This window comes from Ochotona curzoniae, unplaced genomic scaffold (genome assembly GCF_017591425.1).
Source record: "Ochotona curzoniae isolate NIBS_2020 unplaced genomic scaffold, NIBS_Ocur_1.0 patch188, whole genome shotgun sequence".
Taxonomy (NCBI): domain Eukaryota; kingdom Metazoa; phylum Chordata; class Mammalia; order Lagomorpha; family Ochotonidae; genus Ochotona; species Ochotona curzoniae.
The window spans coordinates 416,141-433,829 of record NW_024466737.1 but is presented as its reverse complement, the minus strand read 5'-3'; the positions used below and the strand labels follow the sequence as shown (position 1 = coordinate 433,829).

The following is a 17,689-nucleotide window of genomic DNA, read 5'->3' as shown; positions in this document are numbered from 1 at the left end:
CTCAACACTTAGACATTCAGCTGTCTGCCAGGATAAAATAAGCACCCCATGAAAGGCACTGCAATGATGCAGACGTTTGCTTTCCTCCCAAATTCATGTCAAAACTTAATTCCCCAATGTGATAATATAAAGAACTGGGGCTTTTAAGAGACAATTAAGGCGAATGGCATTATGCCCTTGTAAAGGAGCCAGAGCGTGCTTGTTTATCTTTCTTTTACCCCTTCCTCCATGTGAATTCATCCACTTTGAGACTGCAGCAATAGGCACCATACTGTAAGTAGAGAGGTGACCCCATGAGCAGACATTGGACCTACAGTGCCAGCATCTGGGAACTCCTAGTTTCTACTACTGTGAGAAGGTTCCATTATTTATAATTTAGCTAGCCTAAGGCTTTTGGTTAGAGCAATGGGAATGGAGTGAAACAGGTGCATTGTAAACATCATGACCTGATCTCACAGGGCCTGACAGCCAGGCTAGAATTTGTAGGCATTCTTGTGACCAAATTAGAGAACAGTATTATATACCGGCATTCCTCATACTACAGTGACATTCTTAGCTGGGCTCCAGTGGCAACCAGCATTAACCAGCAGCCATGGAAATGAGGCAATGCAAGATTGCAGCCCAGATGACACCTCATCTCAACTGCTCACAAGACTCTGAGAAACACCTAGTCAGTCTTACCCAAATTCCTGTGCCCCCCCCCCCCCATAAAAAAGAGTTACTTTAAGTTGTGAAGTACTAGATTCATTTGTTGTGCAGCAGTGGTAACTGAAACCACCATCCTATTGGGTCACCATATTGCTTTTCTGTATGATGCAGAGTTTAGAATCTGCTGGAAAGAACTGGATGATTGTTCACTCTTTAAGCCTGAACCTTCACTCTTACGAGTGAGGCTGCATTCATCAAGTCCCACCAGCATGTTAGGACTAAAGGGAGGGTTTCAGGGACTGAAGATGGGTGACTAGAATTCGTTGTGAGACTATGGGCAGTTTTCTGCTTCTTTAATTCTCCAAAATTGTATGGCGGCTAGCACATAGTGAATACTCAATGAATGTTTGCTATTTTTATTGTTACTTCAATATGAAGCTCTCCTTGGCCTTGTCTCAATGATCTTCAATCTTTCGTAGCTCTGGGCAAGAAATAAAATCAAAGTCTTGCCTTAGGTCTTCATTGAACATCTTTGACCTTGATAGTAGCCACCTACTCTGAACTGTGGCTCAGCTGGGTGACTGTTGTTCATTCTTGTAACTCATGATGATCACATCTCATTTATCAGGTCAAGGTCCTGATACTAAGCAATTCTATGACAATAAAATGAATGAAATTGTCACCATCAAGTGGGGTGCTTGCTGACATTGATATCCTTGGAGTTTCCCAGAAGTCTCCAGCCATGGGAGTTTTCTCCAAGTGATACATAACACATGGGAAAGAAGTTATGTTGAACCTAAATGAAGGCAGTAGGTATATACTGAGCATCTAATGAGTCATTGCATCTAGTGGAAGTAGCTCAGCATTGAGTTGTAGTACAAGAGAAGGGTGATAGCCATTAGAACTGGCCAGTCCACTAAGGGAATTTTCCATTTGCAAATTTTTAAGCATTTGCCTTATAGGGCAAAATACAGGGAACTATACTTACAAAATACTACATTATTTTTGTCTTTAGGTATCAATGTCAGCATCTATGGCTATCTTTTACCTTGTTTTGGAATATCTTGGTGAGAGAATATGTGAGAAATGACACCAAACCACTCATATTTTTTTTGGGAAGAAGATAGCTAAGAACAAGAAGAGAGAGCTTGTGCGCATCTGATCTTGTCCTTGGCACATGGGAGGCAGCTATTGTCCAAGCATGCTCATTAGGCTATTTGACCATAGATTTGGAGAAAGTCTTGGTAGATGTTATTCAGTTTATCATGCTGAATGAGTACATAATGAGAGAAAGATGGTCACAGCCCTTGTATCTCTCTGCACCAGGAGATGGGGCCTGATCCTTTGATTATTCATCCAACAAAATGACAGAACAATGCTTGCCCATTGTGAATTTAGTCTTGAAGAGCTTCCACTTATTTCTGGAGAGTCCTAAGTCACCTGTAAGAAATCGGCTACCTTTCTGGGAACACTATACAGAGAGGAGAGGTCTTAGATCACATGTAGAAAGAGGGAGGCCAAGCCAATTTATTTTTTAAAAAAAGACTTATTTATTTATTTTTATTGGCAAGGCATATATACAGAGAGAAGGAGAAACAGAGAAAAAGATCTTCTATCCTCTGGTTTACTCCCTAAGTGGTTGCGATGGCCAAAGCTGAGCCAATCCAGAGCCAGAGGCCAGGAGATTTTTTTTCAGTCTCCCACACAGGTGCAGGGTTTTAAGGCTTGGGTCATCCCCCACTGTTTTTCCAGTCCACAGGCAGGGAACTGGATGATGAACTAATGAACTAATGAACTAATGAACTGATGAACTAATACACTAATCAGCGCCCACATGGAATCCCAGTGGATGCAAGGCGAGATCTTCAGCCATTAAGCTATCACACCGGATTCACCAAGCCAATTTTGCTTGGTTGTCTCCAGCAGACTCCAGCCTCAGCTGCCTTCTGATCCCAACTGCATGAGATACCCTAATGAGACCTGCAACAGAACTGTCTGGGCCCCTGTCAACCCTCAGGTAATTGTGAGGGATGATAGGACTGCTTTCAGAAAGTTGTTAAGTTTTGGGATGATTTGTTTTGCAGCAGTAGATGAACGAAACAATGGAGAAGTTATGAGCCTTGAGAGGGAGAGAATTCACTTTTTTGTACCCCACACCTTAAATTAACAAAAGAAATAAGGTTAGACAAGAAAATCTACTTAGATTTTCCTAAAGGCCTCAGCCTCTTGCTATGGAACAGAGTCAGAAGTCATTCTCTTTCTGTCTTTGGAAAAGATGACTTAAAAGTCAGTCTAGGGGGTTTAAGTAAAAAATCTTGAAAAGGGTCTCTGCAGTGCTGATGGAGATTCCAAAGGGCAGTGGCATGTGTTGCCACTGTAGGGTCACTGTAGATAGAAATGGTCATCATGATACATCCCAGGAAGGTTTCCCCAAACCTGCATGCCTTTTTTTTTCCTCTGAGTGAGTGAGCTTCAACCCTTTTGGGCACATTTCCAAGCCAAAGAATGAAGATACAAAAGACATTTATAAACTGCTGATGTCTGTCCTCATCCACTTGTGTATAGAGACCTTTATTCTCTTGAAAGCCCAATGGAGAAAGCTTTTACCTGCACTTCAAAACGTCTCACACATCAGAAGATGCGGGAGCATTGTTTTTGTGCTGCTAGTTAATGAGCCCATACAAACAGAACACAGATTTGAAGCATGCTGACTCCTCTTGCTTTCCCCATCAATTCTGCTTCAAAGGCTTGCTTTAGAGAACACAGTGTTCTTTGAGGATCTTCTGAAGGGAAACGCTCCAGTGTTCCATCCTGTGTGACCCTTGTGTGTACCTGGACTGACAGTGTATCCTGGAGCTCTTTACGGGGGGCACTGCTGCCTGATGAAGAGCAGAGGCCGGTCCCCAGCGGGTGGCTGCAGAGTGGTGACTCCACAGAACACAGAATCAAGGACATGTGCAGTTGGAAAAACACCAATACATACCATAGATACACAGTATTTTAAGCTATAGAGAACAGAGCTCAGCTAAATGTTCATCTGGCAGGTGTGTAGCATAGAATATTCTATAGAAGGTGGCTGAGATATAAAGTATTCAAGGACTGTCCTACAAGGGTTCATTTTGAAATCAGCAATAAAGCCAAATATCCCCAAATCACAAATCTGTTAGTACAAAGCTGTTTCATGGACCGAGACCCACACTCTGCAATAGAGTTTTATGTGATGATGTAAACAAAATTGAATTGAATTTCTTTAGACATTAATTCATGTGATTCAATAAGAAATCATGGTTGAGTGATAAGCAACTTTTAGTTCATCTGCTTCAATTTTTTATTCATTAATTATAAAGATATTTGTTAAAGTCATCATCAAGTTTGAGGACCACTGATGTAGAGACAGGAGAAGATGCAATCAAGCCCATTTGTGGTAATTAGGTTGGTACCTGGAACCAGTAAATCTTTTACATTTTGAAGGCATGCAAAGACGCATTATGTTGCAAATGATATCAAATCATCTGAAGCTTCAAAATACTTACCATCATCCATAATTCCGATGGTCACACCTTTTCCTGTGTATCCCAGCTCCCAGGCTTCTGCCACATTCAAGTCAAGGCCAGGAGTCCCATCAGCTTGTCCTGTGTTGATCTGGCACAGGAATTCCAAAGCAGAGAATCTTATTAGGGTGAACTTGCAAACCCCCTGCATAAATATTGGCTTGACTAACTCTGCAGTTGTTTGATATTCAAGGATCCCATTGCCCATGAAATAGCATTTTGGGTGTTCTTTCCCCTCCACCACTCTCTTATAGCAGTCCTCTCCAAAATTTTTTTTTTGGAGATAAAAAGTTGATTATTTCTGTTTTATGTAAATTTGTAAGCAGTTTCAGTTTCCACATATATTATAGCCAGAACGAAGTCTTTAAACTTCTGTATAAAGTCCTCAGAACTGTAAGAAATTCTCCTGGAGAATTAAATGCTCACTTGAATAGATCTTTGATCATACTTACATTTTTAAATTTAGCTCATATAGTCTTGGTTATTCTTATTTGAACACAGTTTCCTCACCAAATGACAATATTCTCTGCAGGAGGGACCATATCCTATGAGCAATTTTGTTGCCATTATACTCAGTGTTGCTCACAAATATTTGTTGAAATGAACTAAAGAGACATGGCTCATCTTTTGTCTATGTTCTAATACAGAAAAATAAAACCTTGTGTTCCCCCCCGATTCAAAAATTTAAAAAATAAGGGGAAAGAAAGAAAAATTCTAAATTAGTAGTTCACTACACTCTTTTTCTATAACTTTGTAAATTTTCTTTATCATAGATTTTCTTAAATATGCAAAGACCATTTCAAATATTGATTGTGAAAAAAAATAGTGATGTCAGAGTTTGTACTAGCCATGGTCAGTGGCTATTACAGTGTTGCTAAAACTTTTGTGTGAATGCCAGTAGTGCTGTTGAGGAAAGTCTCTGCTCCTCTGGTGAGTACAGGCTAAAGCTATACCATTCACCCAGTCTGGATTTAGAATGGCTGTGAGTTGTTTTGGCTAATACAGTGTGAGCTCATGCACCCTTGGTCATGTTCAGGCTGAAGATTTAACCGGCAATGTGCAAGTTGCCCCCTTTCCTTGCTGAAGTGCTTCTGAAAGCAGTGTTGGCATGATCAGCATTATTCTCTGAAGGACAAGGAAACACTGATCATGTAGCAAGAATGAAAAATAAGCTGTGAGTTTTGGTAAGCCACTGAGATTTTTATGTGTGTGTGTGTAGGTTTATTATCAATGAAGCAAATCTAGCCTATTCCGACTAACATGCTAACATACAGAAAGCTCATTGCATTATCCAGCTCTCGTTTTCAGAATTCCATGCGAAAAGCGTAAGGCATGGTTAAGCTTGATGCTCCAGGATGAAATGATGGTTCATGTCTTAATAGAGAGGCCTACAAGGCAACAATTCAGTTTCATCTCTCTGTGGTTTTCATCTTAGCTAAAATAAAGCTTCGTTCATTTTTACAAATTAGCTTTCATTTTCCAGCAGTATGGTCTGTGGTTGGGGTTGTTTTGGAGTCATTGATTGTTTTTAACCTTAACCCAACGAATTCACATGAATCATGGTACAATGTTGGTGGATATGCCCACTTTAGCAGATACACTGGGCTGTCCCAAATCCTGCAGCAATGGGAGTGATTTCTTTTTCTTTTTTAAGATTTTTAAAATTATTATTGGTAAGTCAGATATAAAGAGAGGAGGAGAGACAGAAAGGAAGATCTTCTGTCCAATGATTCATTCCCCAAGCAGCTGCAACGGCCAGAGCTTAGCTGATTTGAAGCCAGGAGCCAGGAGCTTCCCCCAGGTTTCCCACGTGGGTGCAGGATCCTAAGGCCTTGGGCCCATCCTCAACTGCTTTCCCGGGCCACAAGCATGGAGCTGGATGGGAAGCGGGGCCTCAAGGATTAGAACTAGTGCCCATGTGGGATCCCCTGCTGGTGCAAGGTGAGGACTTTAGCTACTAGGCTACTGCGCCGGACCTGGGACTGATTTCGTGCTATCACTTTAAGAAGCTACTTTTGCTAATTTGGTCCCTGAGCTTCCTGGCTTGTTCCTGGTGAAGTCGACTTTTTTTTTTTTTGTATAGTTGTGACTTTATTTTGTCCACCATTATTCAGATTGTTGGAATCCTGGGCTATACTACTCCCAGACCTTTGATTTGACTTCCACACAATTTTAAAGTCTTCACTTAGAAACCAAGGCGCTCTTGCCAAGGCTATGAGGGGATGATCAGGTATTGCTAGTAGCTCTGACCAAGGAGTTCATGGCTTTTTAGCAGTTTTAGAAGAAAGAAGATTAGGGGACAAGATGCCCCTAATTGCCCAGTGTTGATAGAAAATCAATACATATTGCAAGGGACATTGAGTCAGATGCTCGCTAACATCCCATTGAATAATGTGAACACAGAAATATAGCTCTCATCTAAAGTTTCAAGATGAGAAATGTTTCAAGTAGAGACTTACCAGATACCACTGCTTTGTAAAAAGAGGATCATTCATGTTGATGTCGATCTCATTGATGTCTCTGTACCCTCGCTTTTTCCGGTCAAATCCTTCCTGTTGCAAGGCGGTCTTTACCTGGAAGGACAATCCTGAGGTGTTACCTAAGTGCCAAATCTCTCCTGGGATTTAGTTCCATGCATTCGCATTTTATTTATATGTAACATGGCTTCCTTTTCCCTCTGCAAAAACAAGTTCATATCATGTAATCTCTTGCTTCCGTGATTCCTTTCCAGAGATATTACTGATGGCTGCACTGAGCAATTAAATTTCAGTGATGGCTTAAAATGAGTTTCCTTAAAATAAGAACTAGAGGGAGAAAAACAAGGACTAGATGGAGAAAAATACCACTTTGCCTCTCAAAGAAGGCAAAGTGTTAGGGGTCATAAATAAAGCAATGGCACATGTCTGTGTATCAAGGAAGAGATGGACATATATACTTCAAGGAAGGAGAGAAGAAAAACTGTTGCTTACTGCTTTTTGCTTGTTTGGACATCCCTGCCTTTATATATGTTGACAGAACTGTGCTATTACAATGAAAATCAATTAACAAATGGACCCTAACATCTGCCTGGAGGTCCCGTAGTTCATCTCTAGAAGGTACATGAGAGACCTTTGAAGAGACGTTGATGGATGGCACTGTTGTCTCTGCACTGGCCACATTTCCTTTCTAGATGATAAAACAGAACCCTGAGTTATCGGATGGAATTAACACTAAGGAATTGTAAAGACTCTGAGGTTCCGTGCTGTCTGTGTCCCAGGATTTGAATCTGATGTGAGGGAATAGGAACCCTTGGAGTCTATTTACCTAAGAGGCTCACCTGCCAACTGTCCTGGGAAAACATCTTTGCTGTGTTTTCTCTGTCCTCACTATGGATATCCCCAAAGACTGAACTTCAGCCTCCCATCGATTATGAACGCTGACACCTGTCCAACAACTTCCCTTTTACGGAAGTGACCCACAATCAATTCCTGCTACTTGCAATCAAGAACTCTGATTGACATGCACGGGATGAGAGGAGGTTGGCAGAGTCTAAGAGTGATTGTAAGAATGGAAGAACAAACGAACTGCGGCTCTGACTCCAGATTTTTTTTCTTATCTGCTGCCTGGACTATGGCAGAATTGTGGGAGACTCATTCCTTACTTTGTTCCAAGGCTTGAGGCTGTTTTTTCAGAAAATTCCTAATGCTACCAGAAACTATATGTGGAAAAGAAGTGTTAGTGTAGCATTGCTCCATAAGCTCTTTGGAGGGATTTCAAGAAGGGGCATTTTCTGTGACACTGTTTTAAAAATTACAACTAATGAAATTGGAAACTAGCTGGGTTAACAGAATATGGATGGATATTTTTGTAATGACAAAAATCTGGACTTATCTCGCATCTGCAAACTGGAGACAAATTATGGTTAAAATACACACATAACACACACATAAAGGGGCACTTCAGAAAAGTCTTGGAAAAACAGAACTAACAAAATGTTTGTTTTGATGCAAAAAGTTTTGAAATCCATGCATACAAAGTATCCTTAAAAAGTTCATAGAAAAACTATTAGGAAAGCTATATATGGACTTCAGCAATTTTTTTTGCACTATATATTGGCTTCAGTTTTTTTTGGCACTGAAATAAATATTTTTCTCGTATTTCTTGTAAGCTTTTTGAAGTATCCTCTACATACATACGTGTAAATATCTCTATAGCGATATCCCTTAAGAAGCAGATGCCAAGATGGAATTAAACGCGCCAGAATTTTATTGAGAAAGAAAAGTTGTGTTGCAAGTGTCCCCTCAGGTTAAGGAGAGGGAGAACAAGGATATGTTCTCTAAATGCCCGGTGGTCTAAGGAAGGTCTTACAAGGCTGTAAAGGATCACAACATGGCTATTAGATTTTGTGTCTGCCAGGGATGGACCTGCCTCAGCACCCCTGCCTTGTCAATCACCAGCTGGGAGCAGGCATGGGCAATGTGGCCTTATTGCCATAAAATCATAGATTTCAGAGCACAATAGTGGGAGTCCTTGGCCAGTTATTCATCCTGAAATCCGGGGTCTGTCTTGTATCTCATGGCTACCAGAAGATATTTCAATGTGTGTCTGTGTATTCATTAATGGGTAACATTTAAAATGTATGAGTAAATGTATAGTTCTGAAGCTGGGGAGACAGTCATGATAATCCTTCTTTCATTGTGGAAATAATATTTAAACTAGGGTGCCACTTTAGCTTGAAAAGAGAGCCTGAATTAGATCACTGCATCTTCCCATTTTGTTCTCACAATGAATCCTTAATTTGCTCTACTCACTAATGGGAAACTTTGATTGGCTTCCAGTGAGGATGTCAAATTATACTGGATTCCTTGTCATGAATGACTTCTTGAGATGACTTCCTTCCATGCTGGGCCCTCCAGGAAGCAGGAGCAACTACCATGTGGCAATTGGAAAGCTCTCACCTACCCCTATATGTTGTTTCCCAGCAGTACAAGAAGAAAAAGATTTATCTTTTTAGTATTACTGCAGGAATAGCTATTCCAATCACTCCAAACTCAATTAGACCGAGTGCACTCTAATGAAGACTGTCTCAATTCATTTCCATAAAATTAATTTTTAATTCTATAAATTAGGTTTTCATGGGAACCAGTGATGCTTGGAACATTGCACTCCCTGGACACCACCCCTCCTTGTAACATAGGGGCCTAGGAATCCTAGGAGGAGAGGAGGCATTCTGAGAGGAGGCCTTAGTCCATCCTCCTGTCCTCAGGAACTACTGCAGTTCCACTTGCTGAGACAGGCATGCCTTGGAAATGTTCTATTTCCACTTGCCACACACAGATAACCGGAGGACACTTTATCCCCTCTGCCCCGCACAATGATAACATGAAACCCTTTCAATTGTTTTTATTTTTTTGGATTCTTATGTACTCCTTCCTTATTGAGTGAGCCACCATGATAATTTTAACATGCTGCTGCTGCACAACCATCATATTTTAATTCCTGTGGGTTTGTAGAGACAGGATGCCATGTTTTGTGAAACCATTTTTCTGTTACTGGTCATTTAGATCATGTCCTCTTACAAATGAAATTACCATGACCAAGAGACAAAGTTATAAGCTATTTTAAAAGACTTTTGGGGAATATTTCAGAAATGTGTGTGTGTGTGTGTGTGTGTGTCTTTGTGTGACAAAGTCCTTAATGTCAGAGAAATATTTTCTAGTGTTTGAACTATATTCTTCACATTATAACGGAAAGGTCACTGACTTACTCTCTTTTTCTCCTCCTCTTAATTCTAACTTTTCACATATGATGCCTTTTATTGCCATTTAGACATGACACCAGTGACACACATACAAGTTAATCATAGCTTCTTTCCCCTTTTCAAAAATAATGTACCATAAACTTCAATATTTAGGTTTCAGATGCTTTCTCCAATTGGACCATTCACGTAAACATTTGAACAAATAAAAAATAAGTGGAAGTAGTAGAAGAATGGAGGCATGTTTATTACTGGGTAGTATTTCTTTTTTCTTTTTCTTCTTAAGATAAATAGATGGATATTCTACCATTCTTGTTCAGCTTTTAAACTTAAGTTGGCATAAGGGCAAATATGTTACCTAAGCAATTCACCTGACCCATGCTCCTTTGCTCCTTCTACTTCCTCTCCTCATCTGAGGCTTTCTCAGTTGACATGGTTTCTGTGCATTTATCACAGGCCATCTATGGATCCTACCAGGGTGGAGCAGAAACCACACTTGGTCACAACTCTACAGTTAGTAAGGTACTTCCACTACATTTCATCTTCTCAACAGAAGTGAGGCTTGCTTGGGTTTCCTTCTAGTCAAGGAAATGCAGTTTCAGAAATCATTGTCCAAAGCTTAAAAATGTGGCTGATGCACCTGGGCTGACCAATTCTAGATGCTGTGAATGTTCTACTAAGCTACAGTCTTCTCCCCAAGGACACGTAATGTGGTCCCCCTCATCCAGTATCTGGGACAGTTTAGTTATGGTTGTACCTCTCTAAGGAAGAGGGCCATGCTTATTTCCCTGTCAGGCTGATAATTAAGTAGCTGTTGATAAACAGTGAGTGTTTAGGGTAGGGGAAGGCAAGGAGAGAAGGGATTAAAAGGGAAACGTGCGTCTAAAGAGAGTGAGGACCATCCTGTCTTGAAGTGAGTGCAGGAAAAGTGAAACAAAGCTTGCATGTTACTGAAAATACTGGAGTTCATTAATCTCTGATGCTTTTGATCATGTAATGTTATTTTCTGTACTATTAATAACTATTTTATTTACCATTACTATGTGTTGAATGCTGTCCTGAATGATATAGTGAGGTGTAAACTCCAGGACCTCAAAATGTGACTCTGTATGGAAATAGGGTCATTGCAGAGGTAGTTAGTCAAGGTGATGTCACGCTAAGACATGGCTGGTATTATAACAAGTAGACAGAGAAACATCAAAGAATTCCATGAGTTGATGCAAGAAGCAGAGACTGCAGTTATGCTTTAGAAGTCTAGAAGTGCCTGCGTCTACCAGAACCTGGGAGAAGCAAACAGCTAGAAACATCAAGGGAGCACCAGCAGGCTAACACTTTGGTTTCAGGCTTCTGAACTCCAAAATGATCAGAAAAAAACCTTTTATCTTGTACTCAGACACTCAGCTGCTAATTTTTCATTATGGATGCCACAGGAAACTTTACATAACCACTGAGAATGAAGCAATGTCCCAAGCTTCTCTCTCATTATGGAAACTATATTTTGTACTTTAAGAGATCTTCTGGTTGTATTTGGGCAAAGATTGCTTTGTCATATGTAACTTTTGCCAACAAAGAAAAAAGAAGAAAATGTGAGTCAAATAAATTGGTTATCATGTTCCTAAACTTTTTTCATATTTAGAGCTAAGTTAGAATTGTGCATATCTTTGCTTTCTCACCCAGTATTGTCCTCTGTGCCAACGTGTGCACTGTAATCTAGAAAGAAAGTCTTGAGGGACTGCTCCGTGATTGTTTTCTGGAGTGTTTTCCCTAGCCATCAACCCTTACTCCGCAATTTTATTAAGCATTTATTTTTATTTGAAAGGCAGAGTCACAGAAGAAGACGAGAGAAGAGGGGAAGAGGAGAAGAGGAAAAGAGGGGAGAGAGAGAGAAAGAGAGAGAGAGTGAATCTTTCATCTTGTTCACTCCCCAAATGGTTGCATTAGCTGGTTCTGAGCTGGTCTGAAGTCAGAGGCCAGGAGTTTCTTCTGGATCTCCCACGTGAGTGCAGGGGCCCAAACATTTGGGTCATCCTTCACCGCTCACAGGCCATTAACAGAGAGCTAGATTGGAAATGGGGCAGCTGGGGCTTGAATTAATGCCCATGTTGGATGCCAGTTTTGCAGGTGGAGTGTTAATCTGTTAGGCCATGCCTGCTATGTAAATTTGATGCATTATTCCAAATGATGACAGTTTTTTCACTTTTGTCTTCTGCTGAGGACAGTTTTAAGATGCATGCAAAACACACATTTGGAATTGATGATGGATGATAGTCTTTGATTTTCTAGACTTTCTGGTGGTAAACTCAAGCATCAGCAGTCCTAGGATGAGCTGTTTCTTTAATAAATTAAAAATGGGGATTTTTAAAATAGAAAAGTAGAAAAAGAGAAAGCGCATACTTCCTCCCTTACTTCATTCCAGATAATCCCTGTTGACATTTAAAAGAAAAGTAAGGTAACACATGCACATGGTGAGAAGATCAAAAGAGTACAGAAAGTTATAAAGTGGAAAGGGAACACTTTGTTCTCATTTCTATCCCTGTTCCCAAATAGCTGTCCCCTGAAAGAAGGCTGCAGTCAATAACTTGTGAATACTTCCAGAATGTATTTATACAAGTTCAAAAATAGACACACTAAGATTTTGTTAGAAATCATGTATTTTAGCATGATCCTTTTATACTGTAATGAACTGAAAGCTAGCCTTCCTCCCAACCTCCCGATAAATGAATACATTCCAGAACTTGTGGATGTGACTTTATTATGAAAAAGAACCTTTGCAGGTGTCATTAAGAATCTTGAGATTCATCACAGATTATTTGGTGGACCCTAAACCCAGTAATGTCCTATCAAAGACATCCAATGGAGAGACACACAGAAAAGGGGAAGAGGCCACATGAAGGTGGAAGCAGAGATTAGGGAGATATAGCCACAGGACAGGAAACACTTTGAACTTTGGTAAACTGGAAGAGGCTGGGAAAAGATTCTCCCTTGAACCTTCAGGGAGGAGTGAGGACAATGCTACAAAGAATTCATTCTGTACTCATGGCCCCTAGAACTGTGAGCACATACACTTCCATTGTCTTAACCAACCAAGTCTGTGGAAATTTGTTAAGGTAGCCATAGGAATTCATCAGTAAAATATTAACACATAATATTAATATGTTATTTTCAAATGTTTACTATCAGCATGTAGGTGCTATATATTGTGATATACAACCAGTAAATATTATTTATGTATGAGAGTGCTTCCAAAAGTTAATGAAAAATACTAGGTAAAGTTCTTTGCTTTGGAAATCAGCATTAGGGCATGGTATGATGGGTTAAACTTCCACCTGTATGCTGGCATCTAATACTGAAGTACAGTTTGAGTCCTGGCTGGTGTACCTCCAATTCAGCTCCCTGCTAATGTGCCTGGGAAAGCAGTAGAGGATGGCCTAAATACTTTGGGCTCTGCTACCCAAAAGGGAGACCCAGATGGAATTCTAAGCTCCTGGCTACAGCTTGGCCCAGTTCCAGCCTTTGAGGCCATTTTTTGGGGGAGAGGGTGAAATACCCAGTGAGAGATTTGTTCCATCCCCACCTCAAGCCAGGCTTGTCTTGTTCACAGCATCCTAGGGTGCCTTTATGTCATTCCAGCTGTTAGTAACCTAAAGAGAAGCTAAGTTAAACATCAGGAGCAGATCCTGGTCTACCCACAGGAAGAGCACATTTTTGCCAGTTTTTATAAAGACAGTTATTTTGGGGAGCAGTTTTAGGTTCATAGAAACATGGAAAGGAAGGTACAGAGTGTCCCACAAACACCGTGCACCCCCACAATGCAGCTTTTTTTCTTTAAATCCAGTCCCCAGCTGGGTACTGTGTGCATTTACCACACTTGCTGAGCTTCATTTGAGACATCATTATCACTCAGAGTCCACTGTTGCCATGAGGATCTGCATCTCTTTTTGACTTTGCCTTTCCAAGGCAGTGTGTTAAGTCCAGTGTTTGACTTATGAGTTGAACATAGCTCATTAAGCAAGGGACACTGAAAAGTCATTGCTGCTGGTGGGGGTGTGTTGCAGGAGATTGTCCAGGAAGGAGGCCATTCCTAGGCTCACATATTCTAGTTCATCAGTTTTGCTCCAACTGCTGGCTTTGGTTGTCAGGATCCAAGTAGGCACCTGGAGATGAGAGGTTTTGGAAGAAGAGACATGACCGGAGGAGGACAAGCACGGGGAGGGAGAGAGCAGGTGCAGAGCAGTTGGGGAGTCTGGTTGTTTAATTTCTTACTTGAGCAGGTAGGTATGACTTTTTGGAAAGCCCAATTATAGGCAAATCACACGGCTTAACTTCTCAAAGAACACTGAGTTAAGCCACAATTACGGCTGAATGCACAGTATTGACTGCCCTCATTTAGAGAGGTTTGCCCATCTAGCAAGAATGGAGACGATCAATTGAGGAGAGAGAGGATATGGCTGCACGCCTCTGACCACAGTTCCAGTTACTGCCTCTTAATGACACAATATTAACAAATTGTTATCTGTCATCTAAAGCTCTGTACATAAGGTATACCATGAGATTCAGAAGTGTAATGAGGGAGGGATCAAAGGATGTGACTGGTAAGGAAAAGGGGAACAGCAGTGAGCCCTGAGCACTCCAGCTCCCACACCAGCAAGGATGTATGTGTTGTGGCCAAGGCTCCTGTGCTTTAACATGATCACCATCTCCCATTTTCTCCTGTTCTTGGTATGGTGGGGCAAATATTAGGAGTTGGATTTATGAGATTATTAAGGAGAAGTGATATTAAAAGATAAATAGATGCTATGCCAGTGGTTGAGGACTGTTTAGACTGGAGTATGCTGGAAAGAACAAATGACCAGAGAAGTAAGAAGTTTCTAAATGCTCTCTGTGACCAACATGATCCTTTCTGTGTGATTCTTCTGAGAAATCAGTGCAGTAAAAAAGGCAAAGCAAAGCAAAGCAAAGCAAAGTTACTTTCATACCTTGGTAGCCTTGCTCACACACATAGTACAGCACCCTGGAGCTCCTGTCTAGCTTATGTTGTTGGCTCTGTTTCTTGTTACAGATCGGCAGCAGGACCTCAGTTGAACAGAGAAGGGTCTCAGGAGGGCATAAGGGAGGAGGAGTAGGGGGTTGGAGGGCGAAAGTGAGGAAGGGGAAGATGATAAGGAAGGATAAAGCCCTTCTGTTGTATCTGTGGCCAACCAACACCCTCACATGTGCGCTGCGCCTGAATAATGCACCTCCCACGAAGGCACCGAATGAGACAGGTGACTCAGCCCAATAAGACGTCTGAGGAAGGCCCTCATGGAACCCAGCTAGGATGGAATGGCTTTGCCACCACTTAGAGACACAGCTCTTCCATCATTATGTTGGTGCAGGTGCTAGTCCTGCTGGTGACCCAGAAGGAGGATGAATGTTAGGTGGTAGGGATTTCTGGGTTGCCCATTTGCTATTCTGTGCTGAATGTATTCAAGTATGTTTTTTGGAAGGCAAGGGTGGATGTGGTCAAAGATACACTTCAGTTTCCCCTAGTTATGCAGTCTCTGGCTAGGAGGCTTCACCCATAGCATCAAGTTTACCTGGGTTGGTCTGTTGGTCAGTTACTTTGTTTCTGTCTACATGATGAAAAGACTAATGATGGTACCGCAGCCCAGCTGCAGGTGCAGTTTCATCAGTTTGTATACTGAAGTGAGGTGAGAAGACAGTGTGCTTGATTTGATCCAAAGTCATGACTTTCCTCACTGTTAAAAACTGTGCTACTGGGGGCTGACATTGTAGCACAGTGGTCTGAGCTATTGATTTCAAGGCCAGCATCCTATATTGGAGTTCTGGTTCAAGTCCTGGATGTTCCATTTCCAGCATAGCTCCCTGGGAAAGCAGTGGAAGATGGTCTGATTACTTGGGTCCATGTCACCCATTGGGCAAGCCAGATAGAGCTCTGGGATCCTGGCTTTGCACTGGACCTGCTGAGCTGTTGTGGCCATTTGCAGGACGAGCCAGTGTGTTGAAGACACTTGGTTCTCTCTGTCTCTCTCTCACTCTCATTTCAAATAAATAAATTAATTTTCAAAAGATGGTATGCAAACTCACCATGATGCAGTGAGTGATCACTATGTATAGAGTCAGAAAACATTAAACCCAGGTACTGGGATGGCTTGCTTCTCATTTGTTCATGTTCTGACGCTGGTTCCTCAAATTCTCTGAGTTATGTTCTCTTCCAGAGCAAAAATTTGGTAAACCCAGCCCATTCCTGCTTTTGTAAATAAAGTTTGTTGGATCACAGCTTAGAATAATTTGTTTGTGTTCTGCCTGTGGCCATTTTCATGCTACAACAGTTGGGTTGAGTGGTTGCAACAGAGAACATATGGCCTATAAAGCTGAAGTATGTCTGAAATGGGTCCATTGACCCTGATGTCTAGCATTGCGGTGATGGAGTTCTCAACCTCACAGACTCAGTGGTGAGCATCATCATGTGAAGTACATCTTCAGTGTTAGGATCAATGAAACATATTGTCAATATCTATAGTTGTAATCATGCTGAACAGTATGAGGAGTCTTCAGAAAAGTAAATGGAAAGTGTGTATATTCACTTTGTAATGATAATTATAAGTTTACTGTCATGAAATTAATAAATTCCAATTAGAATTAGACCACACTTCCCAAGACTGGGCAAAAACCATTGATTTGTGTCTCCCTGGTCTACGTCACTTATATTTTACTCTGAATAAAACTGGTATTAGTCCTTTAAAACAATAAGTAAAGGTGGTGGCGCCAGCGTGGTGGCGCAAGTGGTTAAGGTCCTCGCCTTGCACGCCCGGGATCCCATATGGGCGCAGGTTCTATCCCGGCAGCCCCGCTTCCCTTCCAGCTCCCTGCCTGTGGCCCAGTTGAGGACAGCCCAAAGCTTTGGGACCCTGCACCCGCGTGGGAGACCCGGAAGAGCCTCCTGGCTTTGGATCGGCATAGCATCGGCCGTTGCACTCACTTGGGGAGTGAATCATCGGACGGAAGATCTTCCTCTCTGTCTCTCCTCTCTGTATATCTGCCTTTCCAATACAAAAATAATCAAAATAAATCTTTAAAGAAAAATAAGTAAAATAAAGTTGCATGCAGAAAAGAATAAAAAGCTGTAACATTTTAAAATATGCTTTACACCAAAATAAGCTATCTTTGAATTTCATTTGATTTTTTCATTTATTTTATTTATTTGAAAGATACACACATAGACACACAGAGAGAGAAAGAGAGAGAGAGAGAGACAGAAAGAGAGAGACATGGGAGAGATCTCCCATATGTTGGTTTTCTTCTCTGTATCTGTATCTGCTTAGACCTGGGACAGACTAAAGCCAGGAGGCAAGGAGACATGTCTCCTGTCCATTGATTCCCAAATGTCCAGAACAGCTGAAGCTGAGCTATGCTGAGTTTAGGATTTTGGCAAAAATCCAAGTACTTGAGGCATCTGCTACTTCTCAGGGTACCCATTATCAGGAAGACCCAGAAGAAGCTCCTGGCTTCAGACTGGCCCAGCTCTGGCTATTTCAGCCACTTGGGGAAAGAACTAGCAGATAGAAGAACTCTGTCTCTCCCTGCCTCTCTGTAACTTTTCATTTAAAACAAAGAAACAAATCTTTCTCTAATATATATATATATATATACACAATATTACATATATCATCTTATATATAACACTGTACGATATATAAGATTATATATTAACATATAATATACCTTATATATGTGTGTATATATATATATG

At 41.1% G+C, this 17,689-nt stretch overlaps 1 protein-coding gene across 2 annotated transcripts in view; it reads right to left on the bottom strand.

Annotated features, from left to right (window-relative positions):
- Positions 1-17,689, bottom strand: part of LOC121166638 (neuroendocrine convertase 2) — a 214,759-nt gene that overhangs the window by 99,658 nt on the left and 97,412 nt on the right. For both annotated transcript variants that reach the window (XM_040995856.1, XM_040995857.1), the window contains 2 exons: positions 6,659-6,772; positions 4,182-4,290 (listed from right to left, as the gene is read on the bottom strand). In XM_040995856.1, coding sequence (XP_040851790.1) covers positions 4,182-4,290; positions 6,659-6,772 — 223 coding nt within the window. The remainder of the gene's footprint in view (positions 1-4,181; positions 4,291-6,658; positions 6,773-17,689) is intronic.